This window comes from Hyalella azteca, unplaced genomic scaffold (genome assembly GCF_000764305.2).
Source record: "Hyalella azteca isolate HAZT.00-mixed unplaced genomic scaffold, Hazt_2.0.2 contig11277, whole genome shotgun sequence".
In the NCBI taxonomy this organism is placed as follows: domain Eukaryota; kingdom Metazoa; phylum Arthropoda; class Malacostraca; order Amphipoda; family Hyalellidae; genus Hyalella; species Hyalella azteca.
In genome coordinates this window covers 1,089,531-1,115,328 of record NW_025941278.1, presented here as the reverse complement: position 1 = coordinate 1,115,328, position 25,798 = coordinate 1,089,531, and the positions used below count along the sequence as shown (strand labels likewise).

The following is a 25,798-nucleotide window of genomic DNA, read 5'->3' as shown; positions in this document are numbered from 1 at the left end:
GATGGAAGCCGTCCGGTCTACATGACTTGTCTAAACAGATTTGAATTCGTTCAGTACAGGACGGTAGGTGGTGTCGTCAGTGTTGATCAGTTCTACATACGTCAACGAGTGCTCTCAAAATTTCAAGAAGCTTACCAAATTTCTATTGTAGCCTAGTATTTGCTTAGTGAGAAGGATTATAACAATTTAGTTAGCCTACGTAATCCTATTGTCCAGGCGTCAACAAAAATTCAAAATGGAATGTAACAGGTATGTTATTCAGAATCCAGATTTCTGATTTACGGTAGACGGTAGAGTATAATTTTTTAGAATCAGTTCATTTTTACAACACTTCTCTTTAACTTCACTTCTTGTTGTTTGTTTGTCTGTCTGTCTGTCAGCTATAAATCTTATAATCGATATTTAATACACTTCTACATGTCCAATCGATCTGAAATTTGGCACACTTGCATAAAGTTAAAGACAATGCATGAATCAATTGACAGAATAAATTATTTTAAAAATTAAAAATTTTTTTTTTAATATTAAAAGACTGAAAAAATAATTTTGTCAGCTACAAATCTTATAATTGATATTTGAAACACTTTTACCTGTCCAATTGATCTGAAATTTTGCACACTTGTGTGAAGTTGGAGGCAATGCACGAATCAATTGACAGAATGAATAATTTTGAAAATAAATGTATATTTAAAAAAAGTGAAAAAATTAATTTGGTTAATATTCGAAAATAAAATTAGAAATTCATTGTACGTCAGTAACATTGGAAACACTGGATTCTTTAGAAGTGTTGTCTTTAAAAAGTAATTTTTACACGTATATTATTAATTTTCTCATTTACTCAAGATTTAAACCAAATTCTTATGTATGATAATGCTGGTATCCATGATAATTTGATGGCCTACTTATAGGACTGAAATGAAGTCTTACACTTCATCGGGTTCGCTACTCGGGTGCAATAAACATCAGCCACCAAAACTAATTTATTAAACAAGAACAATAATGAAACGGTATTGCTAGAAACAATGGAATGATCATACAAGCTGAGTGCCCAATCAAATAGTTCACAATTGATGACAGAGGTCGTTGCACGTCCCTGGTCCAGGGAGCACGTGATGATCCGTCCAAACAAGTACTTGGAATACACGGTCCCGGAGGCAGCTCACTCTCGTGACCCGCAACCCTATGTTGGAAATAAGTACTTTCATACTGACTGATATTACTCACTTAAGCACTCGCAAAACAGATTCTATATATGATCACTTTTTAACCAATTTACTTGAAACAGAAATAGCTAATTTATTGCTAGGGTACATTTGGTCTAATATAGCAGCTCACCAATAAAGGCAGTGTAAGTTGGCTCAAGGCACAGCAAGAGAGTGGCTCAATAGGTTAACTAGGCCTAGAAATGGGTTGCTCACGGTACGACCTTCTCTTAACGACTGACCTAACGCACGGTATTGTCTCATAAGAACGCTTTCCTTTTGGTGTCTTCTAATTTGTAACTAACAACCTTACAAGGACTCAAAAATGAACTTGAGGGAGAGCCGAAAAAACTCTGCTTTGCCACTATGCGAGTGTAGAGCTGTAGACAATACTCGATGACGTTATCATTGATGTTATTTTGCCTATTTTTATATCACTGACTGTTGATTCTTACGTTCATTACATCCATTGGCATTATTTAGACATAAGAATGCTGAAGTCCCAACTCCTCAACAACAAAACATGCAGCGTCTAATACATTAACAAGCCGCAAACTCATTTACAAAGTCATGTGCACATGTTACCCCAAATCTCCAATTTTACCCTAGAAAAAGCAACAATGTATAATACATTTGTCTTTACTGTAACACATGATAATGCTTTTGCAGTCTGACCGTGAACGCAGCTATCGCGCAGTGTGGAATTCAAGAGGGGTTATATTAACTGGTAAACATAACAAATCGGAAAGCATGACCACAAAATCTGGAAATGCAGCATACCTCCACTTTCAGTCCATCATCACTGATTAGTCTTTGATGAGTCATCACTGATGAGTCTCCTTCCTGTCATTTTTAGACTCAGAGCCATAAAATACTTGCTAGGTCTTTGGTGCATTATCTCGTATCTAATTTTTAATAAAACTGTACAGTGTACAAATAGGTTGTGAAATTCAATTTCTATAAAAAGAGTGTAACTAAGCCAGGGCCCCAAATGATTTCATTCACAACTCACAAGAGGGGAAAATTCTAATTTAGGGTGCAGATGCCGATGGCAGAGAATCTGAACTGAAGATCTTTGGCAGCAAATCAGCATCAAAATCATTATAATACTGGTGATGCATTCATTTAGGATCAGGAGAGTCCACACTCCATAACAAAGTCAACAGTGTCACTAAACTTCAATAATTTTGTTGACATTTGCTTTGGCATTGCCGCATTTGACATATCAACTGTTGTTCGGTTATTTTCAGTTCCACTCGACACTCTTCAAGGAGATATTTAAACCTCTGAAATTAAAGAAGAATTTATACGAAATTATTGTATTCTTATTTACGATCACCAGTTTGCGCCAGCTAATGGTAGCGATGGCGGCAATAACAGCGCCACCAAACCAAATGCACAACCACACCGCTGCGCCGTACGGCGAACAATCACACAAACGGATAAGAACTGGAATTTTTGATGGCCGAAACACGGGACCGGGAGTCCCTTCTTTCATTAGAATTTAGGCGTAGTTTCTATCCGTTTCGGCCATCAAAAATTCCAGTTTTTGATATTGTAGATATCATAAATGAATAATATACGACAACCGATATTATAAATTACCATTTTAAAATACGAAACAACCATTTTAAAATACGAAAAATACAATCCACCGAATACAGTTGTATTCAATCAAGGAAAAATAAAACGAGGTTTAAATTTGTTCTAATTTCTATATATGTACAATATAGTCAAGCTATCACAGAGTAATTACAAATTTCTCAGGGAACGAAATTCGCTGGATTATAACAACCATGGTTGAACTTTTAGTAGTTCGATCATGACAACAAAAATCACCACTTCCGTCAACACAATAATCAATCCATAATAAAGAAATCACCACCATAATCATTTGATAAAATTTTACACTGACACAATAAATATAAAAAAAGTATGGTTCATGAATCTGGAGAAACTTGGAACGTTGATAATACGCATTGTTTGTCAATCCGTACATAAAAAATTGATATAAATGTGTTTCTAAGTACACGTTTGCATTTCCTCGGCCAGATACTTGGAAATTCGAAGAAAATGCCGGCTGAAAATGAAATAACAGCTTTACTGAAGAATAATAAAATTGTCACATATAGTACGAAAATAACTTTTTCAAATTAGAAACTATTACATCTGTTTTTCATTAAATGCAAATAAAACGATTTAGACTTGACATAAATGATCGAGCCCTAAATAAATTCAGTGATTTCACACATGTATAATACAATTTGATTGAACTCGTATTCGAATGCACGTAGCAACGATTAGAAGGCCTGGTTCCTCCCATGGTTGAACTATATAAGGTTGACCCACGAGGATTTCAGTCTATCAGTTCAGCTTTCTGGTTACGTCACTGAGATCGAGAAACGTAAACAATCCCGTCATTCCCATGGCGGATTGGTTGACTGGTTTGATCGCATTTCGGTGATTGGTTAATGCCCGTGACGTCACTGAGATCAGTGACGTCACCGGCGAACAACGAACTACATCCGAAAAAATGAGCTTCTGATGGGTCAACCTTATACTAGTTCAATCATGGTTCCTCTTCAGAAATTATAGTGTCACAGTTAAATTTTCCGAGCACTTATATCATTACCTTGCTTAGGTCACAAATTAAGCAAGAAGTATACCGTTGCCTAAATAGTTGAAAGCACAGCCATAATTTGATGATGAGCATGTGAGCAAAGTAAACATGCCATTTACACCCTGATTATATTAGAGAGCAATTAAATGTCAAATAGGTGGATTGGTAAGCAATGGGCCAGCAACACAAATTAAGGCTGAGAGGCCACGATTACGGTGGTGCGTAGCATACAATTTCAGAGTGTAAAAATATCAGAAGTTTACAATGCCCTTCACAAGTTTCACTCGGAATCGCCAAGAAATTTTATTCCATATCCGTATAAAAGTAAATGAAAACATGACCAAATTAAAGAAGAAAATAGAAATTCTAACAAATAAAGAATGGTAAAACGTTTTACAGCAAAAACTGAAAATATAGAAATTGAACTGAAAGAAATTGGAAAACGTTTTACGGCAGAAACTGAAAATATAGAAATTGAACTGAAAGAAATTGGAAAACGTTTTACAGCAAAAACTGAAAATATAGAAATTGAACTGAAAGAAATTTGAAAAATATATAATAGTTGAATTTTCACGGCGACTGGCGAATATCGTGGAGCTGTAATCTCAGCAGACGACGGTGAGGAGAGAATCGTCGCCGGGATCTTCACCTCGCTTGAGTTTGCTGATTATCTGGAGCAGAACACAAACTTATGTTCATTTTGAAATATGAAATAGAATGAAAATCGGATTGTAAATAACAAAAAGCAAATACAAAATTATTATGAAATGAGTAAATAAATTCGCTTGATTATTAGCGATGTCTTGGAATTACAAAATTCTTGCGTTTTAAACTACTTTCAAAAATAATCTTATAAAATTAGTCTTAAATTTGGTCTTCAGTTCGGTAAGAAGCTCAATTTCATAAAAATAAAGTTAAACATTAGAAGTTAACGGTAAATTTGTGATTCTTAATCGCGTAATTTAGTAAAATTATTTCCATTCAAACTAAATCCCAGGCTTAATCAAGATAAAGATTTAAATACTCGAATTTTCAAACCGTTTTTAATCTTGTGATCTCGCGAGTGTCGGCGTTCTTGCAAGCCGTGTTGGTGATCTGCTTGATGCGAGACGCGTACCTGGGGTGCAGAACAGCGCGGGTTCAAAATCAACTACAGATCATTAAGATCCAGTACAGTGCAATCAATACAGATCGTTAAGATCCAGTACAGTACAATCCAGTGCAGGTCGTTAAGATCCTGTACAGTACAATCCAGTACAGATCGTTAAGATCCTGTACAGTACAATCCAGTACAGGGGCCATACTTTCAAAACTCGCTAAGTGAACGTAAGTACTTACGCTCTACTTTCTTGTCTATGATTGGTGGATTTTGCTTGAAAGGCCGTCAATGATTGGCTGATGAACTTACGATCTCTTAACTGTTTTTAAAAGAGTGGCTTGAAAGGCCGTCAATGATTGGCTGATGAACTTACGATCTCTTAACTTTTTTTGAAAGTATGGGCCCAGATCGTTAAGATCCAGTACAGCACAATCCAGTACAGATCGTTAAGATCCAGTACAGTACAATCCAGTTCAGTACAATCCAGTACAGATCATTAAGACCCAGTACAGTACAATCAATACAGATCGTTAAGATCCAGTCCAGTACAATCCAGTACAGATCGTTAAGATCCAGTTGAGTACAATTTTTACCATTAATTCCATTGAGGCAGCATTTAAATATAAATAGATAGATATAGATACACATGTAAATGTTTGAAATGAGACGTGACTCACATCAAAGAAACGACGGATTCTTCGACGTTATAAAGAGCAGGAGAAATGTTAACAAACACTAGAGTCTTAGCGTTGCCTCCTAGGCTGTCCTGTAGCAGCATCGTCAATTTGCTGTTCCTGTAACGATTAAATAACTTCTTTTAGTTGAAGTTTCCATCAAAAATTAACTCGATAACAAATCAGTCAACTTCAATAATATATAATTTCATAGACATGGAAAACGGCATTCAAGACGAAATGAAAACATTATGAGGAGATCAAGTGTAAACATCCTATAATAAAGAGATATTCAATAACAATCACGTGGCAAATGAGGTTTAATATCCAATCAACAAACAAAAATAATGATTTATTGTTATTGAAATTTAAATATTCAAATAGAAAATTATTGAATATAAAAAGAATAATTATTTAAATGCAAAAATTCACTGTTTGTCATTGTAACTACTAATCACTACTAACCTGTAAGGAACAAATGACACACTGCAAATGACAATCGACAACCAACAAACAAACAGAAATAACACTATAAATACCAGGGTTAGTCAAGAAAAATAATCACGACCGACCTGTAAGGCACATAGGACACAATGCAAATGGCGATCGACAACCAATAAACAAACAGAAATAACACTTTATATACCAGGGTTATTAAAGAAAAATAATCACGACTGACCTGTAAGGCACATAGGACACATTGCAAATGACATTCGACAACCAATAAACAAACAGAAATAACACTTTATATACCAGGTTAGTCAAGAAAAATAATCACGACCGACCTGTAAGGCACAAAGGACACAATACAAATGACGGTCGACAACCAATAAACAAACAGAAATAACACTTTATATACCAGGTTAGTCTAGGAAAATAATCACGACCGACCTGTAAGGCACAAATGACGCTTCCGACGAGAGTGCAGCGATGACGTCACCGAGGGCCGACAAGCTCTTGTTGATGGAGTTTGCTTCCTTGAGCGTCTCGGCGGCCGCGCCGCTCTTGTGCGTGCGCTCGCTACCCGCAAGATCCACCAGCGTCAGCTGTACACGGATAAATTAATCACACAAACTGCAATATCATTTACAAAAATGATGTAAACGCACCGAGATGCATTAGATATCAATAGATAAATCCTAATACCGCTTATTTTAGGCTGTCGCGCCGATTTTGTTCGCGCTTTCGTTACCCTCCAAGTTAACCAGCCTCAGAGACAAATAAATCCCATACACTCATATATCTGGCATAATAATAATAATATGAACAGCACATAAGTACATTAAATATTAATAGATAAATCCCAATGAGCCTAAGCTATGAACAGAAAAATAAATCACAAAGAATATCATATCTGTAACCAAAATAATAATGAAAATATTGAACGCGCCTAGGCGAATTTAATATTAATAGATAAATTTCAATAAGCGTGGGCTGTGCATAGACGAATAAATCACACAGATGTCATATCTTGCACTAAAATAATACGAGAGGCACCTAAGTTCATTAGACATCAATAGATAGATACTAATACCGCTTATTTTAGTTTACAAATTGATTGAGAGGAGATGGACTCCGAAACGTTTTCTCTTCTAAAAAAGTTGTTAATTTTTGGGCTATTTTTTCAAAGTTCCAGATAAATTTTAGATTTAAGCAATCAAGTGACCTGAATAATACTGCGGAATTAGCTGTTTTTTTGGTCTGCGAAACGAACTGGGTTTTCTCTTGGAGGCGCCGAACGTACCTTGCCGCGCAGCACTGAGCCATTCTGCTTTGACGTGACAGTCACGGTGATAACGATGAGAAGATGTGACCTTGATGACTCAGCATTCATGTTGGTCGAGGAGGTGTGCCGGTTACTTAGGCCCTCCTGTATTTATCAATATTCATTAATACATTTTAAAGGAAATAAAATTATTTTCGGCTGTATGCATTCCGATGCAAGCATATGAGAATAATTGGAGTTGGAAAATTCCTGAACGACTGTTTTATCAACGTATGTATAAATCTTGAGTGATTGTATGCAATACAGGTAATTATATTAAAACTATAAAGTAACATCAGCTCGCTTACCTCAAAAACTTCATGGAGATGCTGAGCCGTGTTCACGTGGCGCACGAGGGCGCCTTGAACATGCACGCTACCTCGCTTGTCCCGCTTCACCTCAAGTTTTTCGGGCTGAAATGGAAAATTATTGAAAGTCATCGCTAGTATTGCGGCCGCTTAAATATTATGAGCCCGAGAATTTGGGGCCATGGTTGATTTAATTAGTATAATGTTGACCCATGAGAAGCTCATTTCTGCGGATGTAGTTCGTTGTTCGCCGGTGACGTCACTGATCTCAGTGACTTCACGGGCATTAACTATTCACCAAAATGCGATCAAACCAGTCAAACAATCCGTCATGGGAATGACGGGTTTGTTTACGTTTCTCGATCTCAGTGACGTAACAAGAAAGCTGAACTGAAAGACGGAAATCCTCGTGGGTCAACCTTATATAGTTCAACCATAATAGGGCTACTTCATCTTGTATGTCTTGTACAGAGACGACATGCAAGCAATACAGAGACATAATGTATAAAGACCATAGAGACATCATCCAGGACTTTATATTGGCTAGATTGTTTCCAGTAGGTAGCAAGAATAGCTAAAAAATCTAAAGATAATCTAGTCCTCACCTGTATCAAATAATCTAAATAAATCCTACGTGCTAGAAAACATTGCCGAATTATGGACAACGGCACGGTGGCCGTTTAGAGGCGAAGGAACATAACCGATGAAAAAATCATAACAGATGATCCCCGCAAAACAGGTTTTAAATCATTAGTTTGCTTGCATCGCTAATTAATCGAGAATTCAAAAACAAATCCAATTCTAAGTAAATTCAATCTAATTTATTTAAATCAGTGAAATAATGCTGAATTTACTTGTAATTTGCATTTCTTTAAAATTCTTGGTATAAAAATATAACGGCAAGTGACCTCAATGTGTGAGTTGCCCCTGAGGAGGTCGATGAGCTTGTCGTTGTAGAGCTCAAGCATGTAGCAGTGGATCTGAACCTCTTGTCGCGCACGCCCTTCTTCTGCCAACTCGAACAGGCGGTTGAAGGCCCGCGGAGCGATGCCAGGAGATCCCTTGATTAACATGGTTAATTAGCATGAGTACAGGATTCAAAGAGCATGAGTTTAGGACACAATTATAATTAGAGCCCTTGATTAGAATGAGTATGGGAGGCATTATCAGAGGCGGCGATCCATCGTGGCCTGGGACTGCTATGTCCCAAACAAATACTAAGGATACTAAGGATTAATTAGAATGAGTATGGGACACAGTTACGTAGCATTAGATCGTTTGATTAGAATGAGTATTGGAAACAATTAACATTACATCTCTTGATTAGCATGAGCACGGGACACAATAAGCATTAGATCTTTTGATTGTTATGAGTACGGGATATAATTAACATTAAATCTCTTGATTATCACGGTTGTAAGACACAATTATCATTAGATCACTTAATTAACATGGGACACGATTGGCTGGAGATTAGCTTTAATTCTAGAAAATAGAGGTCAAAACTTTGATTTTCTCAGAGTAGACATTCAGGAACTAAATCCAAAAATCTCATTGAGGAGTATATTTACAGGAATTAAAAAACTCACAATTAGTTTTCGAAAAGGTATCAAATAATTATCCAATATATAAGTTCAATTTACATCAATTTTCAGCTTATGCACTGAGACGAGAAAGGCGAACCTTATTCAGTACATATAAACACGCAGCCAAAAGTCTAGTCAATATTAGCTCGGTATGCATCGTCCATATAGGAGAAGTAGGAGAAAAATTTGTAAAAAAAAGTAGGAGAAAAATTTGAATTTTAAGGTGGAATTCACACAAATAAATCATTATAGTATTCAACTGACCGCCTCGCCGATCATCGTATAGGTCTTGCCCGAGCCTGTCTGGCCGTAAGCCATGATGGTAGTGTTGTACCCATCCATGGCTGACTGAATTAGTGCCTGCAATGTGAATTTATGAATGAGGCCATAAAGAAATGTAAATTTCTTATTAATTAATAGACAAATACGGGCATTCGGCGGAAAAACGCTTCATTCCTCGACCAATACGGTCATTAGGTGAAAAAAAACTTAATCGACAAATACGGATATTCGGCGGAGAGAAACACTCCGTTCATCGGCAAATGCTGGTATTGGGTAGAAAGAAACACTCCATTGATCCGTAAATTCCTCACTTCGTATGGCACATGCTGTGGGTGAAGACAATTTCTAGAAGATACGCACACTTTTTCTTATCGTACAGCTCACTGACAATTGTACGCTAACAAAATTCGACATAGGAAGACTCCAACTCAATTACGCACGAGAAGTCATCACCGAGCATGGCGCTCGAGTTGAGAGAGAAGCGCAAGCGAGAGCTTGCAATGAGAAGCGACTCACGCGAGACTGCCATTGCGTTGAGTAATTGGGACGAGCACTCGTAGGGAACACTTTGTGTTAGTCGAGCTCCGCGGTGCGTAAATCACGATGATTTATAGATTAATTTCTTGTGAACAATGCGAAGTTTGGATTTTTTTCGGCTCTTGCTATTGCTGATGAAAATGACTTTGTATTTCTTTAGAAGTTTAGAGCTATACGAAATATTCTTTTCTTGTAATAAATGACGACATTTGAACCGATTTAATATATACTTGAATCGAACTATACAGCGGCAGAAAAAATATACTTTTGACCCCTATGACCTGATTTGAAATTGATATCATACGAATAGGCACTTGAAATTGAATTTATTTTCTATAAATAAAAGTATCTGCATAATTTGGTCGGGGCTACTTGGTCAGAATATTACATTGCACATTAACAGGGAACTATGAAATTCTCCCAACTGGAAAACAATGAGTTGATCAATGAATGTAGAGTCTTTTAATAGGAGGGAAAGCTAGAATCACAGCATCCAATATGCAACAGGTAAGTACTCAATGCGCACGAAGATTTAACTATTTTTTTCAAAGTGGAAATTCGGAAAACGAAATCTCCAGATGTTCATTGGCTCTCAGAAAATATCTAGAGCGTAGCCAAGCATTCAGGTCTCGACGGTAAATGATAATTGTATCCGCGGGAAGAGAAGGAATAATTTGCAGAAACTCTAGAGTAACCTGACGTATTTTCTCCGTCATAAGAGGAGGGAAAGCCCGTGTAAATAACTTGTCGAAGAGCCTTGCTTACTGTGTCAGTCAGTTCATTTATGGAATCTATAGAAGAAATAGCATGGGACAAATTCACTGACGGGAGTAATTCTTGCAGAGACTTATCGCAATTGATAAACTGAAACATGAACTATAGTGAATAACTTTTATTTCTTTTTATAATTTTATTACTTATTTATTTATTTGATTATTCTTGTTGGATAAAGAAAATTTAACCGTATGCAGTACAAATTTAAGAGGTTGACATAATACGAGGAAAAAGTCGAGTCCGACAATTAGTCTGCATGGAGGCACAGAAAGTGAGGTATTGTCCAGTTATCAGAGTTAATATTGGACGTAAGGTCACAAAAGAAGGCATGAAATGGAAGCGAGTCTAATCAGATCAATCACGAGGCTTTTCGAGCGTGAAGGCCACAGTTCGCATGATCGAGATTATTCCCCTCAATTAACAAATAAAATCGTCTAATTCAATTAGGGAGGCAACGAAATCTTCGTTAATAGAGTACTGTTGAAAGAAATTATTTGTTTAAGGTTAAGTTTAGCGTATATACATTGAAATTAGTTCGTTTACAGTGAAAAGGTTGGCGTCTGTGGTAAGTTGCCTTGCCATAGTTTAATGTGCAATCATATTAAGTGCTTGGCATGACAAAGAAAATTATGAAAAGCACTGCCGAACAAATGAATCTCGAATTGAGTCTAGCATTCTGATCGACGTTCTTCTATCAAGAAATTAGTGATAATAGAAAACCAAACTATCATGTACGCAACTATGATTTATGCCTCTTACAATCAACGTGCACGCATATCGTCAAACGATTGCACACGAAGCCGCGTTGAAGCCAATCGATTGCAACACGCAATCGATTGGCTGTGCATGAGAGAGCAATTTACGGCCATGAAACATTAGCGTATTTTCTTCATTTGCAACACACCACGAAGCAATCTCTAACAAATTCGTTGCATGGAAGTAATGCTGAAGAAAGATGTAGTTAGATTAAAGTTACTGATACGAAGAATGCATGATAGTTAGGTGCAGGCTAGGGAATTTTCTTAGCAACTTAAATAAATAATTATATAATGATTAGATAAATTCGCATCTTGCAATCAAAACCTTGTACACACACTAAAATAATCGAAACGGATAGTCCAGAGGAAGTCAAAGTTATAATTTAAAGAGCTCTCAGTTTAAGTGTAGTCCAGTTTAAGGAAATTTCCCACAAGTTTCGCGGTGTGAGGGTCACCTCTGGCGGGCTTCAGGACGTCCGGCGACGTTTGCAATTACGAGGAACGATGAAGACTATGAGCAGATGTATGCAGGATATGAAGAGCGGCCTTTATTGAAAATAACTGAGCTTCATTGCGGCGAATGAAATTACATGCACCGGCCGATCTGCTGTATAACAAAAATCCTTTCTTTTGACGGATATATACTCGATTTCCTCATATGTACATAACACGCACAAAGTATTTCGTTATGTAATAACATTTGCAATATATTTTTCATTTTTAATTTCGACGTACGTAGATTTGAAATCAGCAAAGGAAAACTACATGTACTTTATTGATTCGAGATTTTTTTATGAAAACTTGTCTGCAGTAGTTTAGCTTGAAAACACAAAAATAAAGCATCGTTTGTAATGAAAATGATTCTCACAAATATATCTTAAGTATAGGCATTTAGCCGATTGTAGTATTTAACATAGTTAAATAACATGCTCATTGGTGTTCGTAGCTGGTGTTGCTAATTTCAACTCTTGCTTCGGCAAGGCGAGCATATAAACAAGTAAAGACTAGGATACGATTCCAGTCTTTACTACTCAAAGAAATTAATTTATATGTGAGTGATACATGATGAATTAGCGATGCACTCTACATTCCATCAATTGATTTTACTACCACAAACACTGAGCGCTTGACTGAGCAATAATGGCGATTTACGCAGGTTGTGGTCTTAGCGAAAAAAAAATTAATTAATCAGAGGTTGTTGTAAAAGAATTAAGCAGTACAGATGAGTGTTGCGAGCGCCGCGTGACGTAATGCTTCCTGAGGCCTACAAATTAATGACCACGCGCAAGCAGTTGGTGAGGCATACACTCAAATAAATATGTGAGACTTGTCCAGATAGCGATGTACTTTCTGCACTTGCGAGGGTCATCCTGTTTCAGTAAGGCCCGGTATAAGAGCTTACCAATGCCATTTGCACAGAGTATATCACTGTTTGAACAATACGACCCATTTATTTTCATGAGTGTGGATTAAGATAATATCACACTTGCTTCTTAATAGTAAGCAGAATTACAACGTACATAAAGTACCTTCCAGAATTTCGGCACCAAGATAGCTTAAAGTAAACAAGCAGTTAATACATGCATAAAGAAAGGGGTTTTAACCCTGCAGTGGTAGCGTGCAAAAACTGACGAAATTGTACACATTTAGGTAAGATTTCGTACATGGTCGATGTTCATAATTATGGTCACAATAATTTCATAAAAATGTTAGAGGGCGTTAAGTCTAAAAGGATGGTGTGGTCATTACAAGCTTATAGGAAATGAGTCACGCATTTTACTTTCAATGCATTGAGAAAAATTTCTGTAAAATAAGATTTTATTCTCGTGATCGTTGTATTATTCGTTGTTTTATGCATTTAAAAAAGCCAAGGATAGTTTAAGTGTAATTAAAAATTACGCCATTTGAAATTTTGGTACTGTACTCCACCGCGTCATCAACTTTACAGAAAAAATCAAATAAAAAGTAGGATTATAATTAATATTTACCAGCAAATCTGACAAAAGCTTCGAGACTCTAGTACAATTTAAGCGTAATTAGTAATAACGTTATACAAAATTCTGGGTCGGCATTTTACCGTTCTAACGTTTGTACACAAAAATTTAATTAAAAAGTAGGTTTAGAATTACTATTTATCAGTATATATGGTAAATTCTTTTAGACTCGAGATTGTAATGTTTTAGCTTGTTCCGTTATGATTAAGCCGTCCTTGGGCTGGCGGTGGAGTGCACTGCCGGTCAGCGCATATACGCGGCCGCTGCAAGGACACGTACAACTTCTGTACGAGTCTCAGGAAACCCACGATGAATCATACAAAGAAATAATCACACTAAATACTATACAAATGAATGCTAGACATAAAGAAACAATCACACTGAATACTACACAAGCGTTGAGAAGAAGATGGCATTGAACGTTCGATATAGGCTAAATGAATCTCATTTAATGCTTTCTTCAAAAATCTCCGGGAAATCCCGTGCTGTAACACACTAAAAAACAATCACACATCTCGATAAACTTTAAAAATAAGAGGATACTGAATGCTCTATTGATAATAATGGTAACATGTAAGAAAATGAGAAGGACTTTGGCATTTAATCTTGATAAATAATTTGCTACCCAGATGAAAAAGTAATAACACATACCATTATTATTATGATATTTGATCAAGAAGCTTGCGGAGCGCCTCATTCATGAATGTAGTTAGAAATTTTTAATTTATCATATTTCGCAAGAACGAATGCAATGGATATTTTCTGCTCCTAGGCAAAGACTACGGAGATTATGTGGGTGTTCAAGGACACAAAATTTGGCCGCTTCGCGGTCACAAACTAATTTCTGGAGTAATTATAATCAGTCCTTACCGGCAGCACGGCATGCGGTCTCTACATGCAAACTAATCTCTAATAAGTTTCTAATTTCAAAACGGATTTCATCCATAACCACTATCCCAAAATAGAGTACACAAAATGTAAATTTAAAACGCATAAATAAATAGAGGTAAAAATATTTTATAAAATAATAACACAGCCATCGACACGTGACGGAAATGAGGGGGCAAAAGGTGAAGTACAGAAAATCACCGTCACGATACATCCCTGCAAATGCCAAGGAACGCAAAAAGCAACCAAAGAAATTCCAGCACGGGACGGTATTGTCGAGTGTCAAGGTGAGTCGGGATAACGCAATGCGAAAGAAACATGCAATTATGCTGTAGCGATGTCGCTATAACGACATCGTGTACGGAGCTGATCCGGGCGTATACTTACACTGTAAATGACTAAAATGAGATGGTATTAGTCCCATTGATCGAACAAGCTTCTGCTCAATCTAGTGGCAACGATCAAATTGTGTTGTAACGGATGCGTGGCTATCGAAAAATGTCTTGTCGACACTCTTAGTTGGAAATCTTTAAGAGTTGTGCAATTTGTCTTAAAAATTAGGTTGGGACGGTAAGTAGAATTTAGTTTTTAACTTCTGGCATTTTTCAACGTATTAAGTGTTACTAAACTGAAATCGAACGTGTACTAAATTTTGATCATTTGCTCAGGTTTTGGTAAAGTAATCAATGCAAAGAGTTTATTGCATTATTTGAACGCCGCAAACCTGCAGCCCGCGCGTCAGCATAGTTAATGGATGCCAGTCAACTATTAATCCTGCAAACGCAAATAATAACCTTTTATATCGTTCATTGTCTATTCTCAACGTTTCCGGGGTTCTTCCTCAGATATCCTTGGAGGGAGAATGAAGTTACTAAACATATAAACACGCAATTGAATGAACGAGTATACAACGAATATTTCTAAGCCATACAACTATGTGTTTCCCTTTGATCAATAATAATCAATGGCTTCCTGACTATGGGTGACATACACTAACATATAAATATTATATTTTATCCGAATTTAGATATGCTAACCTAACCTTACTCCCTATATAATTGATGAATGGAATTAATACGTTCTAAATACAACGTTGCAGCATCAGGATGTTGGTTTTCCTTGATGGTAAATAGTACCTTGCTTCTAAGTAAAAATTATTATTTACGTCCTTGAAATCCTTCATTAAATGCAACTTGCCAACTCTCACAGGTTTGTACGCCTCTTTCATTCCTGCATTTTGTTAAAAAAAGTACTCCGAATGAGTAATGAATGATATCCTCCAAAAAATGCACAGAAAATACTCGAAAAAACATTTTTACTTCGTTGTAAACAAGAAAATCGAGCATCACTTCATGGTCTACAAAATAGACAATAACGAATACAATTTACAGTGGTTACCTCACACGCGTCCGGTCGGGTGATTGGAAGGATGCTGACCGTTAAGCTCTTTGAGCAGCAGAGCAATTAGAGTAGAATAGAACTGCACTTTATGTTAACAAAATTATAAGCAATAAGTTAATGATACTTTTGTACCGCGCGTATCCGCTGCTTATGACTTAAGCAGCGCAAAAAAATTATTTGGCTGCACATCGACAAACGAGATAATACAAGAACACTGAATTATTTCTGGTCAAATAATACAAATAATTTAAATCGTACGCAATAATGAATTTTTGCGCTTCGCGTTGTCGGTCTAGCGATTCAGGATCGAGATGCTGACCGCAAAGCTCGGTCGTCGGCAAACTGCAGCCGCGCCGGATGAGGCATGCAGAAATGACCATGAAACTCGCAAGGGCTTCAAACGCTGGCAAGTCATCGGACTCTTAGATTATTATCACCAACAATCGTGAAATAATGACAAAAAAGTGTCAGATATTTACCAGCATTTTCTTCTCGTCTGCAAATAATACATTTTTACAATAGTTAAAGTAGCCGATCTAAAATGAAGCAGCATGCGGTCTTTTATTAGTACGCGCAACAGATCACGTGGAGGGAATTAACAATCCAACTCCAACAGAAGAGTTTTTTCTCTTGACTTTATTAATTCTTATGAATATCGAAAAAATGCAGGATGCGGATGAAATTTGTGAATATATTAGAAGGTGTCAAAAGAAATTGGTGTGGCTATCGAATTGTGCTTCAAGATAGAATAACTTAAATGACTTCAGGCACTCAAACTCCTCTCTCAAACGTTACTCCTCGATAACATATAGAATAAATCGATAAATAGTATTGAATGGAAGACATATATAGGAATAATGTTTGAAGTAGTACGGACTAAATTGAACTCACGTTAGTGTCTTGGAAGACCGCTTCCTGAGATTCGTGCGGCTTGAAGACCCTGTCGAACACGAAGCTCTTGTAGCCTCTGGTGGAGTTCACGCCGAGGGAGAACTGATCCTCGACTTGTGTGACGTCTTCGCTTCCACGTCGTCTCTCCAGCTCCGTAGGTGGACGTAATCGGCAGAAAACGCGGATTTTTCCTTTCATGTCCTCGATCTGGCGGGAAAGTGAACGAAGATTAATTAAATTTTAGTGTCTGTAGTTACTTATCAGACTGCACATGTACAAATCTGTAGGATTTTAACGTTTAAAAATAATACAGAAAGTATTAAACTTAAAATAAATCACTTTATAATAGATCACGAGGACGCAAACTCGTTCCAGTTGAAGAGAATAGCCGAGTTCTTGCACTCGGAGCTTGTGGGCTTAAGCAGCTCACTTAATTAATTACAAGCTGGCGTCATGAAGGCCGGAAATTCAACGCTGAATGGAAAGCTTGTGAACGCCACGAAGCGTAACAAAGGTCAGCTGATCGAGCTTTTACACGTTACAGACACCTAACAGGCAGCAGTTAATTAAATTTAAGCCTGGCTTAGTTCTGTACGTGAGAACGATGCTTGACCTCAGTGAGGTATAAATTATTTTTTAGATGGATGGTAAGAACTAGGATATGCGTAGCTTGGCTGCGGTTTACATGTATAGACTAGGTTATATTTCGAATAATGGTGTAGTGGCGTAACCGGATATTACAGAATAATTTACTCTCCGGATTATATTGAGAGTGAACCTCATTTGATAACCATTAAATACAACATACGAAAGTAAAAAACATACGAGTGCACGAATAACATACGAGAGAATAGGGATAACATATGCATGTAACATACGAGAGTATGGATAACATACGAATGTGACATACCGTGAATATGGATAGCATACGAATGCAACATACGAGAGTATGGATAGCATACAAATGCAACATACGAGCGTTTGGATAACATATGAATGTGGCATACGAGAGTATAGATAACATACGAATATAAGATACGAGTGTAAGATAAAACATGAAGCGGAAGTCCATTGGGCCGTGGCTGTGAAACAACATTGCAACGTAAGTGCGGTCACTTCCCACGACGAAGCGATCACGGTAGTGAAGGTTACTCGATATGAGCTTCAGCTAATGATCGTGAACGACGCTTATAAAGCATTAATACGTTTGGTTGTAGGGAAATGGAACACAAGTACATAAGAATTTTAAAAGTCAAAAAGATCTCCCGACATCTTTGCTTATATTTTTTAGCTAATCGATTTTTTAACAAAGCTTTAAAGATACATGTTTTTCAAATTATTTTTCTTTTTATTTCTCCGTGATTTAAACAAATCCTACAAATGTGCGTGATTAAAATATGTAGCAGATACATGCATTACTAACCTGGTTATAATATTTCTTCCTCAAAACCCGTTCTCTGTTGAAGTCTTCTGCTAGGACTCGGTTTTCCTCCATTAGTTTTTTGAGTGTGTCTTCAGTTCGGCGATGTGTTGTAACTAGCGCTTCTTGCTCCTGAGAAAGTCCCATATCAGCGCGTTAACGAATTGATATCAAATATTTGGAGCAATTAAAATTCTCAAGAATTCTAAAAGAACTATAAAATTAAAGTGAAATAAACATATTAAAGACTCTTACCTGCTTTTCATCTGTGAGTTGCTTTAGAGTTTTCTGGAGCTTTGCGTTCTCTTCAGTGACCGTATCAACATCCAGCTTCAACATGTTGCACTCTTCTTCCTTCTCCTCCAAGAAGCGCTCCATACTCTCCACTTTCTGTTGCTGCTTCTCTAAGAACGCCTCCAGGTCTCTTATGCTCTTCTCGTGCTTCTCACAGGTGCTGTGCTGCACGTTTCTTAACTCCAATTCTAAAGCTTCTATTTTCTTTTTGTACTCTAATTCTTTGGCTTCATATTCCTTACAGAGTTGTCTCATTATCTGAGATTCTTCCGTAACCTTATAAGTAGATTTCCTTAGTATTTTAACAACATCGGGATCATCAACGCTCGTTTCTTTGCCTACATCATTTAAATTATTATTCTCACTAGACTTATTGGTTTCTTTGACACTTAACGGACCATCCTTGTTGATTTGATACGTGGCCGCGGGATCGTTGATGTTGTTGGCAACTTGAGACAAGCGGGACTTGAGGGTAAAGTTTTGAAGGGTTAACTCGTCTCGAGCTCTTTCTAGATGAATCTATGCAGAAGAAAATAAGACATTTGTTTATGCATGGCATTCAAAAGATAACAATGAAATGACCAGTTAATCTTTATTTTTAAGTCGAGCACGATTATTGAATGCTACTTTGATTGATTTATGGTCTATTAAAAAGGAAATACAAATTGCATTTGCTAATTAATCTGCAATGGTAACACAAATTTTACGAACAGTTTTAAAACTTAATATAAAAGTGATTCATTTGACACAGTTTCAATCTTAATATTTTAAAGCCATGACCTCATCATCGCAATACGGAAGAAATAACCATGGAAATGAGCATAGATTGTTACTTTTATTAGAATTTAACGCTCAACTGTCGTGCATTAAACCAGTTCCGCAAGTTTGATTGTAGAATTTTTGCGGCTCAGTGACCAGCGCTGCCATAACAAACGCAATATTCATGACTAGTAGCATCTAATCTACGTCACACATGAACTGCTGAGAAGTTGCTCTCCGTCAGTATTTAAAACAAATTGCAAACAGGTAATTTTTCTCAGTCCGGTCGCGTACGCTGCTCTCTTTCCATGCGTAAACAGGAAACTGAGCGATGATGTATGAAAAACATTAGTTTAAGGACGGGTCGTTAGGCTATTAGTTCGCATGTCGTGGCGCTAACGGAGCATTTTACACGTCATCTTCGTGAAGAGTGTTGAGCGCACGAGCTTATAAATTTTGATTGTTACGCTTAGGTGCGTGGAATTATTTCCATAGTAGACAACAATTTGCCAGCGATACTCGAAAAAATTAAATGTCTTTTATTTAAAAAAACAGCTTTTCATCATGCAAAATTGAGCCAATTAGCTGGGACGCCTGGAATAATTAATTATTCATTTCTTAAAGTATTAAAAGAAATTGAACGAATCTAGCAGAAATGATCAATAGTTCGCGATGATTGCTCATTCATTCATCGTCGAAAACGGATATATCGTTTCAGTAACTAGACGTAAAATTAGAACATCCAACGTTTGCGTCCTAACATAATATATTTTTCGCTTCTCATTAGCGAATTATAATAGCAAAAAATTTTAACTTCGCCCACAGGCAAGTTAACAATCAAAAGAAATTTGTACCTTTAAAACTATTCAATATTGAGAGATGAACAATATAAATATTCACAGCAGATGTCGTACAGTTACACTGGACCATATGAGTCCATTACGTCATGGGCAATATAAAGCAGAACGACGTGTATTAAAGATGCATCTTTAATTCGAGATCCGTTATGTAATCACTAGCCTCGTATTGACGCGCGCAAGTTGTGATCATCTGTCGAGGTCTCTGACTTCGGCACGGATCAATAGATGAAAAATAAGTACGGAAGTTACGAGCGTGAAAGATGTTTGCTTAACTCCCCTGATGGGTGGCGATGAACCATATAGAAGCAATTATATGCTCCAGAAGACTTGCAAGAAGGTTTAAACCAACAGCATTCATTTTTTTTCAAAGAGGCCACCAAATTGTTCGATGACTGCTAACTGATATGAGTATATGGAGTGCAACAGGCTGGCTCAAATATAATGGATTGATTATTTTTCACCAGCGATTTTTCTTCATACTGAGTGTTGCATTATTGTAAATATTTAATACAATGTGTTTGACATATCATCCGGAATACAGCTTTAGCGAATAAGAGCCGACTTTCAAAAAATGAACAAAAACATTCAAATAATAACCATTTGACAAAGACGTTGGCCAGCAACGTTGTGTTAACACAACCAAGAATGAAACAATTGTAGTTGAAACCCACACGATTTTTATTTGCGAGCAAATAAAAGTACAGAATTAAGAATTACCCAGCGAATTTCGTTAGAGCATCTATTGTTGTCACACCCGTTACAGGGAGGAAAGACCGAGTTTCGTGTTCGGGGTGTCGCAAATAATTATTTGTTCTGAGAAGGAACCCGGCGTTGTCAGCGCAGTGCTGACAACGTTCCTATTTCCTAGCTGAAAAGATCCCTGAATTCGTTTCCTCGAGATGAATGAACTGGAGCGACTTGTACGTAATGAGCAAGAAGCGTTTCCCAGCAGTTAGCGCGACAATGATGTGCACCAATTGAGGTGGCACTTCTTCTGACCAAGTAGCGGCCAGGTCCAGTTAGTGGAAAGTGTCGCATGCAAAGAACACTTGGACTCCCAATTGTTCAATGACACGAAGAACAACATGAATGATATTCTTCACATGAACTTCGAGGCGGTTCCCTGGGTGGTACAGATAAGCGAAGTAAGGAACTGCGTTGTAAAGGTTATAGTATATCGTAAAAAATATAACTCAGTACTCACTGCAGTGAGTGACAGAGAGCGCATTTTCTCGTCGACGAAAACTTGAGGTCACGGACAGACAGACAGACAGACGGACGGACGGACATGGCGAGCACAATAGTGCATTTTTTCCATAAATGAGAAAATGCACTAAAAAGATGAAATGGCAATGCAGTATAACAAGTAATGATTTTTAATTTATATTGTAGGTATATCTGCCGAACTTTGGCATTGCGAGTCTGGATGTCTATGAACATTTGATTCTTGGCAAAAATTATGTTCCACTTTACTGACCGTTATGAACCGTAAATCAAAAAGCCGTTAATTCAGACTAAACAAATATATAAAAAAACACGAGACATCAACGATAACAAGCGTCAGACCTACTTGAATAAGTTGACGCACATGTTCTCAATTTCCCACACGGGAAGTTTGACAAAAAACAAAAGAAAGTCAACATATGTCGAGTAGCTGCACCTGTCAACGGTGGGTGTGACTGGACGTGATGGTCCAGTATAGATATTTTTGGAAATATCATGCGAAATAAAATAAGTTTGTTTTGCACTTAATTGAACGAATATCCACTGAATATTCCGTTGACTTGAATGAAAACCCTCATTTCATTTGTAATTTTAGAGCTATAAAACAGAGACTCAAAACACATTCAAAATTTTGTTTAATGTATAGTAACGAATTAACATGAATGAAATTTGATTTATAATTAAATTAAAATGATACCGATAAATGAATCGGAGTAATTAAACGGTGCAATGCTTCCTAACACGGAGCAATGCCAAAGAGTAATGCCATACAGAGCATGCCGCGTAGCAATGCCACAGAACAATGCCATGGATTAATTAATGCCATAGAGCAATGCTCCGAAGCAAAGCCACAGAGAAATGCCACGTCGCAATGCAAAGGAACAATGTCATGTAGCAATCAATACTCCAAAGCAATGCCATGGAGAAATGCCACAACGCAATGCAATATATCACATGGAGCAATGCCATAGAGCAATAAAATGGAGCAATGCTAATAGAGCCATATAGAGAAATGTAAAGAAACAAAGATATGGAGCAACACCATGGAGAAATGGTATGAGAAGTATGAAAAGTCATTTTATACTTATTAGTGCCGAGAAATGGCAAAACATTCTTCTGATTCGCTGGAAGCAAAGCGCAAGTGCTCAACATCGCCTTTAATTCATAGTTAATAAATGCAAATGTAAGAAGTAAAGTCGACCGATTCTATTTTGGTCGGGTAATAGCAATCCTATAAAATATTTGCAATGTAATGTCTGTGCTCGATTCTTTTTATTTCAAATTACAGTAATATTAGAAATTTTGCTATACTTTTAAATGATTACTCCATCAAAGTAGCATTTTCGTGTGATCTTTCCCTTCATCATTTTTTAAATTATTAGTCCGTCAAAGTAGTATTTTCGTTTTGCACCACCAGTGATCTTTCCCTTCATCATTCATTATAGTGTATGAAAGATGCAGTTATAAGAACGAGATCCGGCAGATGTCGCCAGTTCCGATGGCAGTTAAAAAGAATTGTGAGGTCCACGTCCGAGCAGACCGCTGGAGCTTGAACATGAGAGTAGCGGAGTGCATAAGAAATGCTTCAATGTGGCAAGTGCGACAATTATAAAGCAGCAACGATTAAATTCATGATCCATGGAATATCATTTCCGTTCAAATAAGAAACGGGTAATGTTAGCTTGAAAAATACTTCAAGGTAAATTCGAAATGGTTGAATAAAGAAAATAACCTTTCATGAGTAGCAAATAGAAACTATATATGTATGGTAAATATGTCGTGTTATGTTATAGAGCGGCCGAAATGTTATCCTAACCTCAAGTACCACTTTCATCAAATTTAGAGAATATTCTCATGATTACATAGGAGAACTCACACTTTTGATACAAGTTAGTAAAATATTGCGAAATTAACACTTGTGCAGTTAACGGCACTTTAAACATTTCCAGGCGTAAATCGCCATCTTTTACATTACACCTAATTTTTCAGTAATTCATCAACTTATCATCACTTAAGACGTCAAAAAGTAAGGTACAGCGGATGGTGAACTGCAAATGGTAAAAAACTATCGCGAGCACAATCAAGCAACACTCATTAACGGAGGTCAAGAAAATGAAATTCAGTGGGAAAATGTACAACAGCGCGCACAATCAAGCAACACTCATTAACTGGAGGTCAATACAATGAAATTAATTGGGAAAAATGTCCATCATCTTGCACAATCGAGCCATACTCACCAACTGGACATTAAGACGATTGATTTCCCGTGCAGCGTCTACAGGAACTTTGTCCATCCGGTCCTTCTCGAGCTGCAGCACTCGCACCCTCAGCTGACTTATAGTCATCTCACGTAACTGGGCAGAGAAGAATGGTGATGGTAAAAACAAATAATATTAACGCCACTTAAGCATTCACTAACTCCAAAAGTTTATAAGCTCCAATTATTGCTCAAGTTTAAACTGTTGTATGAAATGGAATTGGAAGAAAACCTTTAGGAATAATGTACAGTGATTTCTATTGAAATGGTTTCTATGGCAAACAATAATAAAGGAATAATGTACTGTCCGAAGTATATAAGAATAAAGAGAGGTCGTGGGCTACTTAATACATAAACGCGGAAGTAAAGTTCACCGGAAATGTTCCACGGGAGAGGACTTTCGGAGCGAAACGATGTAGGTTAGAAAAGTACGACAGGAGCTTTAAATGCTGGAGTGGAGATCATGCCAACCGTGAAACTGCGAGTTTATTTTTTACGATGGAGTTCAAGACATAAAATTTCTAGTTTAATTATGAACAGGGAATTCGATCAGAGATAAATTGTAACTCAGGAATTTACTTCACTCGATTGCTTGAATCACAAACTCAATAGAAATTTGAAAGCGAGGAAAATTCTAGAAAATTCCCCATATCTATGTTGAGAACGTTGTCTTTCATCAACACCATAGAGATATGGTGAATTTTTTTTTTGTTTTCTTCGCTTTTAAATTTTTAGTAATTTACTTGACCAGAGATAAACTTTACCGTCATTTTAAAACCTAGTTAAGAACAGAAATTAAAAAAACACCATCTCGACATATTTAAAACGTGTATTGTATGCAAGGTTTATAAAAATAAACATTTTTAATTTCCGTATTTCTCGACACTGTTAAATTTCAGCAAACACGTGCAAAGTAACAGATAAAATACCGTTTACAATGCCGTTGAGGTTGAGTTACCAATCTTCAATGAACCGTCAGCTCAGATCCTACTAGAGCGAGACGTTCACAATACGACAACCGACAAAATAACGCCAGCCTCTTACAGGAAAAATAAACGCGCGCTCTGTCCTCACAATTACACACGGATTCCCACTGATGATTATGAAATTAAATAATATGATGACATCCAACCGTGCTTCGTCGGCAACGTTCAAACAAAACAATCGAGTGAGCACACTAAAGGACTTACGAAGGAGACAAATTGAAGTCCTGCGTCAAAATTGAGGCAGTTTTTCTTTCAGAATCAATTAAATTTGAACTTCAAATGATAAAAATAAAATATTTTCAATAAAATTTGAACTTCAAATGATAAAACAGTGAAATACAGTGGGAACATGAAATAATATATATATGAAAATCAATAACATTGAGGAAAATATGATCATCCATTCGGCATTTCAGCCTCTGCTCCAATAGACTTTTTTAAGTCAATTTCACTGTTGAGTACGAAGGAACAAATAATAAACGACTTATTTTTTCAAGACAATAGTTTAATTGTGAAAATAAAATCATTAACTTTGAGATTGCAATCCATAAGGCTTCATATTCATCAGGAATATCTAGATCAGGAACCCAAGCAAAAGCCAGTGTTTAATGCTTGCAGCTCAGCAGTTCTCAGAAGAAGCGTCCATGCGTCACGACTTCGTCAAGTTCTAGGCAAGACAAGTCGAAGGTCGCGTGTAAACCGGTCATCAATCTGTCATAGGCAATGCAAGCGTGGAGGAAATATGACCGAGATGACACTGACGCACGCCTTGAAAACCTCCTACTTCACCTTCCGGTCAACCTGCAGCTCTCGGATTTACGAAAGCATGGAATGGTTCAAACGATACTAAGCTGAAGGATATCTCTGCCTCAGTAAAACAACTGGAAAATTTTGCACGCACATTTCTGAGTTCTCTATGTAATTGGCATCGTTAGTAGATCCGAGAGTTATAAAATACTGGATTCCGACCGGTGACAATCGTCTATTCTAACGAACATCACGAGCAAAACTAATTTAAATGATAAAGAAAAATCATCGCGAAATAATCACTTGAAACTAAAAATGTTCTATCAATTAACTTTAATGAATTTTAACATTAATTGCTTTGAATAAAGCACTCAGCCGAATAAATACTGGTAAAATAGCGAAGCCCTACCAAAAAATTTAACGGTTCATTTCAATTGACCTAAGAGAGGAGCATTTAAAAGACCGAGCAGCT

At 36.9% G+C, this 25,798-nt stretch overlaps 1 protein-coding gene across 3 annotated transcripts in view; it reads right to left on the bottom strand.

Moving 5' to 3' along the window:
• Nucleotides 1–3,720: 3,720 nt before the first annotated feature.
• LOC108678820 (kinesin-like protein KIN-14I) overlaps nt 3,721–25,798 on the bottom strand; it is an 84,074-nt gene continuing 61,996 nt past the window's right edge. For all 3 annotated transcript variants that reach the window (XM_018167306.2, XM_018167305.2, XM_018167308.2), the window contains 12 exons: nt 23,574–23,690; nt 18,455–19,012; nt 18,203–18,331; nt 16,780–16,986; nt 9,519–9,614; nt 8,577–8,729; nt 7,669–7,773; nt 7,340–7,465; nt 6,487–6,641; nt 5,599–5,715; nt 4,861–4,939; nt 3,721–4,493 (listed from right to left, as the gene is read on the bottom strand). In XM_018167306.2, the coding sequence (XP_018022795.2) occupies nt 4,428–4,493; nt 4,861–4,939; nt 5,599–5,715; nt 6,487–6,641; nt 7,340–7,465; nt 7,669–7,773; nt 8,577–8,729; nt 9,519–9,614; nt 16,780–16,986; nt 18,203–18,331; nt 18,455–19,012; nt 23,574–23,690 (1,908 nt within the window). In that variant the 3' untranslated portion in view covers nt 3,721–4,427. The remainder of the gene's footprint in view (nt 4,494–4,860; nt 4,940–5,598; nt 5,716–6,486; nt 6,642–7,339; nt 7,466–7,668; nt 7,774–8,576; nt 8,730–9,518; nt 9,615–16,779; nt 16,987–18,202; nt 18,332–18,454; nt 19,013–23,573; nt 23,691–25,798) is intronic.